At 42.0% G+C, this 11,875-nt stretch overlaps 1 protein-coding gene across 3 annotated transcripts in view; it reads left to right on the forward strand.

The window, feature by feature from the left end:
- The window catches only part of LOC124040014 (1-phosphatidylinositol 4,5-bisphosphate phosphodiesterase epsilon-1-like), an 83,885-nt gene that overhangs the window by 9,638 nt on the left and 62,372 nt on the right, over window positions 1-11,875 (forward strand). For 2 of the 3 annotated variants that reach the window (XM_046356713.1, XM_046356711.1), the window contains exon 3: window positions 9,482-9,743. In XM_046356713.1, coding sequence (XP_046212669.1) covers window positions 9,482-9,743 — 262 coding nt within the window. Of the gene's footprint in view, window positions 1-4,308; window positions 4,719-9,481; window positions 9,744-11,875 lie in introns of those variants that run through there. The other variant, XM_046356714.1, reaches the window with a different exon arrangement.

Raw genomic sequence — 11,875 nt, forward strand, 5'->3', positions numbered from 1 at the left:
GTGCTTTTCTCTGCCTAACCCCCCTGGAGTTTTTAACTATACAATAATTTAAGTGGAGTTTCATGCGAGAAAATCCAAGGTATCCTGTGTTTTATTTCCACAGCAAATTAAGTGAGCCAAGACACACAGGATTATATGGTGAAGGGATCTTAGCGGGGCAACACTGGAGTAGTAAACTCAGAGTGCGGAAAGGGGCAATTCACAATAACGGAATTACGCTGAGATGTACAGTACCAGTCAAAGTTGGGACACAACTACTCATTCCAGGGTTTTTCTTTATTTGTACTATTTCCTACAGTATAGAATAATAATGAAGACATCAAAACTATGAAATAACACATGGAATCATGTAGTAACCCTAAAAGTGTTAAATCCAAATATATTTCATATTCAAGATTATTCAAAGTAACCTTGATGACAGCTTGGCACACTCTTGGCATTCTCTCAACCAGCTTCATGAGGTAGTCACCTGGAATGCATTTCAATTAACAGGCGTGCCTTAATTTCATTTTGTTGAATTTCTTTCCTCAATGTGTTTGAGCCAATTAGTTGTGTTACAAGGTAGGGGTGGTATACAGAAGATATCCCTATTTGGTGAAAGAACTAGAGGTTGACCGAATATGATTTTTCAATGCCGATTCCAATTTATTGGATGACCAAAAAAGCCGATACCGATTAATCGGACATATACATTTTTTTTATATACAGTTGAAGTCATAAGTTTACATACACTTAGGTTGGAGTCATGAAAACTAGTTTTTCAACCACCCCAAAAATGTCTTGTTAACAAACGATAGTTTTGGCAAGTCGGTTAGGACATCTACTTCCTTATGAAGAGGCCGAGAGCCATGCGTCCTACAAAACACGACCCTGCCAAGCCACATTTGCTTCTTGGCAATGTGTCGGAGGAAACACCGTAAAGCTGGCGACCGTGGTCGGCTTGCAGGCGCCCGGCCCGCCACAAGGAGTCGCTGGCGCGTGATGGGACAAGGGAATCCTGGCCAGCCAAACCCTCCCCTAACCCGGACAATGCTGGGCCAATTCTGCTCTGCAATACGTCATAGGTCCCCTGGTCACGGCCGGCTGTGACGTAGCCTGGGATTGACCCCGGGGCTGTAGTGACGCCTCAAGCACTGCGATGCAGTTCCTTAGACCACTGCGCCGCTCGGGAGGCCGACAATGAATGTGTTTACCTGTTCACCCAGCTCACGTACACCCAGGATCAAACATCTTCAGGGCGAAGACGGTGCTTTTTACTGTTTGCTTTTCAGGACTCTACCAATTAGACTGGACCGACTCCATTAATTTCCCCCCAAAGCAGTTTTTCATGCCAACATTCATCTCTAAGTTTGCACATGTATAGCCTCCTGGCAACCGATGTTATACTATTGGCCAGAGGGAATGGTGAGAAGGGTAGGTTGCTTCACAGAAAGTAGCATGTAAGAAAATCGGCCCACCCACTGGGGAGCCAGTCCCAGCCAATCAGAATTAGTTTTTTCTCCACAATCAGAAATACTTTAGGCCCCTGGGCAGGTGTGGTTACACGTGGTCTGCCGTTGTGAGGCCGGTTGAACGTACTGCCATATTCTGTAAAACGACGTTGGAGGCGGCTTATTGAGAAATTAGCATGAATTTCTCTCATTTCTCAACTTTGGTGGACATTCCTGCATTTAACATGCCAATTGCATGCTCCCTCAACTTGAGAAATCTGTGGCATTGTGTTCTGTGACAACTGTACAGTGGCCTTTTATTGTCCCCAGAACAAGGTGCACCTGTGTAATGATCATGCTGTTAACTTCTTGGCGCACCCATCCCGTTAGCGGGATCATTTTCGTCAACATCTGCTGAATTGCAGAGCGCCAAATTAAATTACTAAAAATATTTATTTTCATGTAATCACAAGTGCAATATAGCAAAACACAGATCAGATCAGATCAAATTCAGATCAAATTTTATTTGTCACATACACATGGTTAGCAGATGTTAATGCGAGTGTAGTTAAATGCTTGTGCTTCTAGTTCCGACAATGCAGTGATAACCAACAAGTAATCTAACTAACAATTCCAAAACTACTGTCTTATACACAGTGTAAGGGGATAAAGAATATGTACATAAGGATATATGAATGAGTGATGGTACAGAGCAGCATACAGTAGATGGTATCGAGTACAGTATATACATATGAGATGAGTATGTAGACAAAGTAAACAAAGTGGCATAGTTAAAGTGGCTAGTGATACATGTATTACATAAGGATGCAGTCGATGATGTAGAGTACAGTATATACGTATGCATATGAGATGAATAATGTAGGGTAAGTAACATTATATAAGGTAGCATTGTTTAAAGTGGCTAGTGATATATTTACATCATTTCCCATCAATTCCCATTATTAAAGTGGCTGGAGTTGGGTCAGTGTCAATGACAGTGTGTTGGCAGCAGCCACTCAATGTTAGTGGTGGCTGTTTAACAGTCTGATGGCCTTGAGATAGAAGCTGTTTTTCAGTCTCTCGGTCCCAGCTTTGATGCACCTGTACTGACCTCGCCTTCTGGATGATAGCGGGGTGAACAGGCAGTGGTTCGGGTGGTTGATGTCCTTGATGATCTTTATGGCCTTCCTGTAACATCGGGTGGTGTAGGTGTCCTGGAGGGCAGGTAGTTTGCCCCCGGTGATGCGTTGTGCAGACCTCACTACCCTCTGGAGAGCCTTACGGTTGAGGGCGGAGCAGTTGCCGTACCAGGCGGTGATATAGCCCGCCAGGATGCTCTCGATTGTGGATCTGTAGAAGTTTGAGTGTTTTGGTGACGAGCTTCGCTTGTTGTTAATCCACCTGGCGTGTCAGAAAAGCTTTACAGCAAAAGCTATCCAAGCGTTTGTTAGAACATCTCTCTCAGCAGTCAAAACATTACAAACAGCTAGCAGCAAAGTAGATTGGTCAGAAAAGCAATCAAATGAATCGCTTACCTTTGATCTTCAGATGTTTGCACTCACGAGACTTCCAGTTACACAATAAATGTTCCTTTTGTTCCATAAAGATTTATTTTTATATCCAAAATACCTCCATTTGGTTGGCGCATTTTTGTTCAGAAATCCACAGGCTCGAGCGGTCACGACGGGACAGACAAATTCCAAATAGTATCTGTAAAGTTCGTAGAGACATGTCAAACGTTTTATTTTAGAATCAATCCTCAGGTTGTTTTTACAATGAATAATAAATAATATTTCAACTGGACCGTAGCTTTTTCAATAGGAGAGAGAGCGAAAATGTCTGATCCAAGCTGCAAAACTCTGCTGACTCCCAGCCATCCACTGACACGATGTGATCCTTCTCGCTCATTTTTCTGAATAAAAGCCTGAAACTATGTCTAAAGACTGTTCACACCATGTGGAAGCCATAGGGAAAGGAATCTGGTTGATATCCCTTTTAAATGGAGGGAAGTCATGCAATGGAACAGGGAGATTTGTTTCTCTTAGGTACTTCATTGTTGGATTTTCCTCAGGTTTTTGCCTGCAATTTCAATTATGTTATATTCACAGACAATATTTTGACAGTTTGGGAAACTTTAGAGTTTTTCTATCCTAATCTGACAATTATATGCATATTCTAGCTTCTGGGCCTGAGAAATAGGCCGTTTAATTTGGGTACATTTTTCATCCGAACATCAAAATACTGCCCCCTACAGGTTAAATCAGTTACTTGATATGTAACACCTGTCAGGTGGATGGATTATTTTGGCAATGGAGAAATGTTCATTAACCCGGATGTAAACGCAGGGGTGCACAAAATTTGAGAAGCTTTTTGTGCTTATGGAAAACATTTAATCTTTAATTTCATAAAACATGGGAACAACACTTTATATGTTGCATTTATAGTTTTGTTCAGTATAGATGGCACACAGCTGTTATAGTATGCAAATAAAAGGATAGGCTTTGCAGTTTTACCTTGTATTGAGTGGGATATCCGACATGATCTGACTAATATAGCGACGATGTTATTGAAATCTGAACTTTGAAATGACGCGTTAACTATACACACAATTCTCATTATTTGGGGTATTTTTCAGTCTTTGCTCGGCTGAGCGCCCCTTAACTACAGGAACTCAGTCTGCTGTTTGATTCACAAAAACAACAGTCCTGACTAACCTTCATGGCCGTATCACTTCCTGTCTGTTGGGTGTCAGGAGAGCAGAATGACAGGATTCACTGATAAGGACACTCACTAGCACTGTCACTTGCGAGAGAGAGAGACTCTATGGCTTTACTCATGAGAAAAGTATGAAGAAACAGGGATAGGAGTCAGTAGTATCGGCGCTGATCAGTTGTAGCTGGCAGTTGCTAGCTAGTAGCTTCCTGCTTCCATGAACCTAATCCTTGAATACAAAATCTTAGGGGCTCTGCTGTTTGACAAACTTTGATTTAGGTGAAGTGTAATGGATACCAGGAAATTAGAAAGATATGTGCGCGAGCACACACACAAAGTCCAATAGGACTCCTCTGTAATTAGCTTTCAGGGTCTGGGACCATCACTAGGCCACTGAATAGCTGATTTGTAGAGGCAGGGGGTAGAGCCATTCTCTACCTGCTCCATAGCAGTATGTTGTGCTATTCCAGTGGAATGTGACGAGGCGGCGTGTTTTTTTCCCCTAGTTCGGTGATGCAGAGATTAGGGGAGTGTAACACTTCAGTTTGTCCAGATGATCTCCTACACAAAAAAAGGGTGAGTAGTAAATACATCACTATTTGAGGAATCTCCTGTTGCTCTAGGATGGCCTGGGGCTTTGTTTTGAGGAAGGACCTTCAGCTAGCCTATCCGTAAGATAAATATCCACTGCATATTTATTTCCTTATCTATTGATTGAGTCAATGAGTCCCTGCAGTGTAACTGTTTTTAAAAGGATTTTGATGGAACTGTGATCATGCAATCCTCATTCTGCCATTCACTATGTTTAGGAAATATCCTAAATATGCAAGATAAATGATCATAGATGCCCCATGATGTATTGTACTTGTGTGAGTACAGTATTGATGTGGGACCACCCCCCCCCCATCTCGTCTACCGTGAGGTCCAGAAAGAACATCCTAACATCATGTCCTGTGGAGAGCTTTGGTGTGTGTGTGTGCTCCACTTTGAGAGTAAACAAACCTTGTTAGAGGCTGGAGGAATATGGTTTATTAAACTACTCCCTAAGGGTGTGTATCCTCCACCCTTGGTCAGTGTTTTCTTTAGTCATTACATACCTCATGAACTGGAGCCTCGCAGTTCCTCGTCACTCACATGTTACCAAAATGACAGTACATTATTTACCATTAATTTCTACTGGGCAGAACATCATCTGAAACACAGCCAAAACAAATGTATCCAAGTTTGTAGAGTCACAATCTTGATGTAGTCATTGTGTGCTAGGAAAATTGGACCAAATACCAAACTTTTGACTAAATGTAATTTTGTAAGTGAATTTGTCTAAATACTTATGACCCCTTCAAATGGGGGAACTAGATACATAAAGTGCTTTAATTTCCAAACGGCTAAACAGATACAGCTGTCTTCAGAACATATTCACACCCCTTGACATTTTCACATTTTGTTAAAATGTATCAAATGTAGATTTTGGCCCTGGCCTACACACAATACCCCATAATGCGGAATTATGTTTTTAGAAATGTTTATGAATTTGTAAAAAAATGTAAAGCTCATATGTCTCGAGTCAGTAAGGACTCATCCCCTTTTTGTTATGGCAAGCCTAAATAAGTTGAGTAAAAATATGCTTAACAAGTTGCAACGTGTTTTAATTTGATTTTTGAATGATGACCTCTTTACCCCACACATAGTTACTTGTAAGGTCCCTCAGTCCAGCAGTGAATTTCAAACAGATTCAAACACCAGGCAGGGCACCTATTGGTATATGGGTAAAAAAAGCAGATATTGAATTTCCCTTTGAGCATGGTGAAGTTATTAATTACACTTTGGATGGTGTATCAATACACCCAGTCACTACAAAGATACAGGCTTCTTTCCTAACTCTGTTACCAGAGAGGAAGGAAACCGCTCAGGGATTTCACCATGAGGCCAATAAAACATTTACGAAGTTGAATGGTTGATGGGTAAAATAACTGAGGATGGGTCAACAACCGTTGACTCCACAATACTAACCTGATTTACAGAGTAAAAAGGAAACCTGTACAAAGTAAAAATATTCCAAAACATGCATCCTGTTTACAACAGAGTACTGTAGTACTGCTAAAATATGGCAAAGTTCATGAACTTTGGCAGCGATTTTAAAAGGTGATTCTAACATGTATAAACTCCAAGGGGTTGAATACTTACCTAATCAAGACATGAGTTATTTTTCATGTTAACAAATATAATTATTGTTTCACTTTGACAGAATACTTTGTGTAGATTGTTGTCAAACAAGGACAACTCCATTTTAAACCCACTTTGTAACACTACAAAATGTTGAGAAAGTCCAAGGGTGTGAATATTCTCTGAAAGCACTGCAACAATCTAGTACAATATGTTGACTTTTTACTAGAGAGATTTTACAAGTCATTTGATTTAGTAAATAGAATTTAGTACCTCATTGAATGGATGGTTGTTTACAAGAGCACAGGCTGTGGAAACTGAGTTCTCGGAAGCCAGCAGCATGGCCGCTATTAGGTGTCATCTAGTGACCACAGGCAGTATTTTTGGGCGACTTCTCAAGTTTTGCTGGCATTTGAAAGCTTAGATTGTGAAAGGACTGTCCCCAAGGCAGATTTCTTGGTCAGATTTCATGTCCTTCCTTTTACTTGGACAAATGTGGTTTTGTGTGTGTGTGTGAACAGTGAACACCGTTAGGGTGAGGCTGTATACTGGAGGTATTGTCTCAGCCTGATATTCCTTATGCTATATCAGTTTTATCAGCAGATTTTAGGCTCCTTTATTCAGCATTGTGATCTAGCCTGTTAGTGTACTTTCACTACATGGTGGCAGTACTTATGTAATCTGAACCAGAACCTCGGCTCCTCAATCGCTCCATGGAAACTAAAGGAATTATCTCCCCTCCTAAAATGATTACGCAAATAATCTATATCGTCACCATGTCAAGGGAATAATGTTCAACGTATCGAAGGGCGTTGTGCCTAATTTAATTACAGTAGTGCATTTCATTTGACAAAGTATTGATCAAAGGCATTGATGTGTACAGAAGTCCTTTGTTCATGGGATCACTTAGGTGCTTACAAAGCATGGAATGGGTGAGTTTTCCCACTTGAATTAAGTGGATGGACTAAGGGTCTGTGTTTAGGTAAATGTCCTGCCACACAGCTACTGATGATAGAGGTTGCAAGACAAAAACACAAGTGAAAAACATGAAAATATGTTCATTTGGGGTCAGGGTTAGTATAGGCTTTTGAATTCTGAATATATAATTTGAACAGAAAAGCTGAAACGTAATGGCTTATGGTGGATATTGTGTGACGTTCTGTGTTGCAGTGTGAACAAAGTGTCAAAGCGTTTCAACAGAAAGAAAGCTGACATTTTTTAAAGGGTATTTTCTAAAGGTTTCTCATGCCAAATGTGGGCATAGCTGGTTAATGACCAGGATCAAGTGGTCTGACATCCCAGGGTGGCATGTTCCACCAGCATCCCACAGTCTCAGGGGACATTAGTGGGCAGCCATATTGCTTATTATCAGAGACTTGCTTTAATTAGACATACCAAGTAGGTTACTAAATAAACATATAGTGTTAACATTGTGCCTTGAAGCCCCCCCCCTGGCTATTTTATGCAGTAGAAACTTTCTTATTGATTTTTTTATCTGCCTATAGTTGCAGTTGGTTGGTTTTCTTGCATGTATCTGCTTATGCAATGCAGGCCACAAAGTCACAGCAGCTTTGCAACTAGCCAATTCTGTGACTGGCTGAAGCAGCCTAATTGTGTGTAGCCTGGTAGATTTCAGGCTGGTGGCTGCCGGGTCATGGCTTCTGGCCTGCTTTTATCATAAAACAGGACGTTTATGCCCTTTTTCTTTCAACATCGGGGCTTTCTGTTAGTCAGACATGGGTTCAAAAGCTATTTGAAATCTTTCAAATACTTGAGCGTTGGTTTTAGGGGCTATTCTATTGGTTCCATTGCAAGAGGCAAGATCAATCAAGTACAGCTAATGTATCTTTTATGATTTTAAATCATATTTGAACCCAGGTCTGGTTAAAAAGGCCAAGAGACTAACCAGACATGATTTATTACATATAAAGTGTCATATAAAGTGTCACACTGTAGCCCCTGACCATCAGAGTTGTCCTTGTATTCTTGAACAGTTCAGACAACTGTATATTTATGTATAAGCTGTGATATGTAGTTTTCTGTGGCAATGAAATAGACACAGAAATGAGAAGCAGCTAATTGACTTGCTAAGTATTAAAGAGTAGCGGTCCCCAATTGCATTCAGCCGCGGGCCAATAGTGTTTGACAAAAACAGAATAATTTACAACCTTAATTACATTAGGATACGATCACATATGCCTCCATTTATGTATGGGAATACTTTGGAACATTTTTTCTAAATTCAAATCACTTTCAGCTGATTTTCTTAGTGATTTTTAGACTTACGTCCAACAATTTTGCTCATACAAATTTGGGGGCCAAAGTAAAATCACCGGGCCACTTATTGGGGAACCCTGTTATAGAGGGTCTTCTTATCCTGGTTGATGTGGCTTTAACGAGGCAAGGATGGTGTTATTGGAGTAATGATATTGAAACATGATCTACCTGATGATTTCAGGATTTCTATTGTGAATATTTAGTCAGCCCTTGGAAGATACATTTACCATAACTGAATGAGTCATTTCTTAATACATTCAAAACCAACATGCACTTCACAAAATCAAACGGTCTTGCTGTCTCTCCTGAGGAGATTTGAAAGTATTCAGTGCTGCTCTGACTTCAAAGGTCTGTGAACTGACCTAACAGAGCACAGTGTTCCATTCCCTTATATCATACTGTCTCCAGAGTTGACAACCTAAACTGCAGTCTGGCAATGGTGCAGCTCCTGTTCAGGCAATCCATTCAAACTGTTTGATCCAGTCCATCCTTTTTCATATCGTCACCATCTGAGAGTGCTGTAGATCTTGTGAAGTAGCAGGGTCATTCTGCTCAGAGGAAGGGCTAGTAAATGGTTTTCCTGAAACCGCCAGGCAGAATAGTGCTCCGGGGTTACTAATGGCAGCTGGATTCACAGAACCGTTTTCAGAGTGAGATGAAGTGCTCTTGGAAGAGACTGAAATGAATTGGGAAGAGGTGGCCGGCCTCTAAGGTCAAGCTGTTGCTTTAGACTTTTTCCTTAGATGCAAAATTGCTTTTGGACAACATTATAAAAACATCCTCTGATCTTTTCACGTTTTACATAAGATTGCCAGGATTAGATGTGTTAAAGTTAGTCACTTTAACACCTTGTTTATACCAAAGTCTCGATAAATAAATTTCTTCTCTTCTGTCCACAGATCCACCATGTGTTGAGTGTTGACAACCTGGTCCACCCATGCAGGAAGCTCCTAGCCTTTGCCAGATGTGTGTGTCTTAGGGTGGAATGGCCTCCCTACCTCTGCCCGGCTCAGCCTAGGTACGGGTACCGGGCCAGCTCCCAGAAGACCTCTGTGTATGCCTGTCTGACCGGGGCCCTGCTGGAGGCCACCGCCGCCATCGGGGCCCGCAGTGCTCTGCCCAGAGTCACTGTGTGCTCCACTGGCCACTCCATGCTCAAAGGTAAGAGGGGGTGGGTTATAAAGGGCGCAGTGTGGCGCAGTGCTCTAAGGCACGGCATCTCCGTGCTAGAGGCGTCACTACAGACCCTGGTTCGATTCCAGGCTGTATCACAACCGGCCGTGATTGGGAGTCCCATAGAGCAGCACACAGTTGACACCGCATCGTTAGGGTTTGTCCGGGGTAGGCCGTCATTGTAAATAAGAATTGGTTCTTAACTGACTTGCCTAGTTAATTAAAGGTTAAATCAAATTATTTGTCACGTGCGCAGAATACAGCAGGTAGACTTCACCGTGAAATGCTTACTTACAAGCCCCTAACCAACAATGCAGTTCCAGAAATATAGTTAAGAAAATATTTACTAAATAAATAAGGAACTTTGAAACTCTCGACCCGCTCCACTACATCCTCGTCGATTTTTATGGGGGCCTGTTCAGCCCTCCTTTTCCTGTAGTCCACGATCATTTCCTTTTGTCCTGCTCACATTGAGGGAGAGGTTGTTGTCCTGGTACCACACTGCCAGCTCTCTGACCACCTCCCTATAGGCTGTCTCATCATTGTCGGTGACCACTGTTGTCATCAGCGAACTTTAATGATGCTGTTGGAGTCGTGCTTGGCCATGCAGTCGTGGGTGAACGGGGAGTACAGGAGGGGACTAAGCACACACCCCTGAGGGGCACTGGTGTTGAGGATGTAAGCGAATAAAAGTTACTCCAAAATGACACACTAAATTATTTAGCTTTCATTTCTTTTGGGGAGTAAATAATTTTAAACAACTCAAATTAACTGCAAATGCATTCACCAAGTGTGGAGAGTCAGAAGCTTGATATAGTCGAATACTACATTTGACTACTTTATTTATACATATCTTTAGGGGTGTCAATTGTGACCACCTCTCTTTTTTAGAAAAATAAATCAACTTGTTAAACAATCTATTTTTCTGGGCAATTGTATTAGTATAATATAATTTCATTTTTTTTTGGAGCATACAATATAGCTCGCTATTTGAACGTTGCTCATCTTTATCAAGGGTGTCAATTTCGTACCCCACTGTATATCTGAGAACATTTTACAACCACCAATAAATCAATGGAACACTTCTTTTCTCAGTGATTTCCCTCCACTTTTGAAATGAGTCATACTGAGCTTTTAGCTGACGTGTTTAGATACCGGACTCCCTTCATACCCTTCAGCCTTCATATGCAAACGGCTCACACAGAGAGGAGCATGGGTGAGAGGAGAGGGAGGAGTGTAGGGGCTATGTGTTTCTCTGTGTGAGTCGGGTGGGCTAGCTGGTGGTGGAGGTGGGGTTGTGGGCTGGCTGCAGGTGTTGCTGGCGCATGGCTGGGATGTGTGTGTGTGTGTGTGACCTCTGAGAGAAACGAGAGCTGGAGAGGAACTTTCGCCCCTGGGCTTGCTTAAATGTGGACAAGTGCACATCGCCGGTGCTGTGTGAACACCCACTTAGCTAACAGTAACGACAGGGCTGCTCCCGCCGGCCACGGCTCAGCCATGAAGCACTCCCGCAGGATGGAACTACATTGTGAAGACAGACTGGATTGCTTCCATTTTACGGAATTGACTATACTGCGAGTGGGTGGACTATACTGTACAGTCAGTGTGTGGAGGCTCTCGTCACTTAAGTTACCCATCTGCCTGCCCCTCCACCTTAGCAGTCTGCTCAAATTTCTGTGAGATATCTTCAGATTCTATAGCCTGCCCCTGTGGTTTGTCACTTGCCTGTGTGGCTAGTCTCCACAGGCTGATTTCTGTCTCCACAGGCTGATTTCTGTCTCCAGTGCTGTCACTGACTGTTGCTACTCCTGTCGGTCTGTCTGTAGCTAGTTTATCAGGACGGTTTTAAACGCAGTATTCTGCAATTCTACGTGTTTTACTACGTGTTTTTTCAGAAAGTATTCATACCCCTTATTCCCTTATGCACATTAAGAGTGGAAGCCTTTTCTGTTCACATAGTTTAACTCGTTTTGCGATGGTGCTTTTATAGCTGTGGGTGCCGTCTATTGCTCTGTTCATATTTCGGAATGCATTGATGGCAAAGAACCCCCTCTTTACTTCAACCTGTTGTGTGATAATGTATGGAAATTGTATGTTAGTTTTGTTGCTTGCATCCAAAG

Source organism: Oncorhynchus gorbuscha, linkage group LG07 (assembly GCF_021184085.1).
Source record: "Oncorhynchus gorbuscha isolate QuinsamMale2020 ecotype Even-year linkage group LG07, OgorEven_v1.0, whole genome shotgun sequence".
In the NCBI taxonomy this organism is placed as follows: Eukaryota; Metazoa; Chordata; class Actinopteri; order Salmoniformes; family Salmonidae; genus Oncorhynchus; species Oncorhynchus gorbuscha.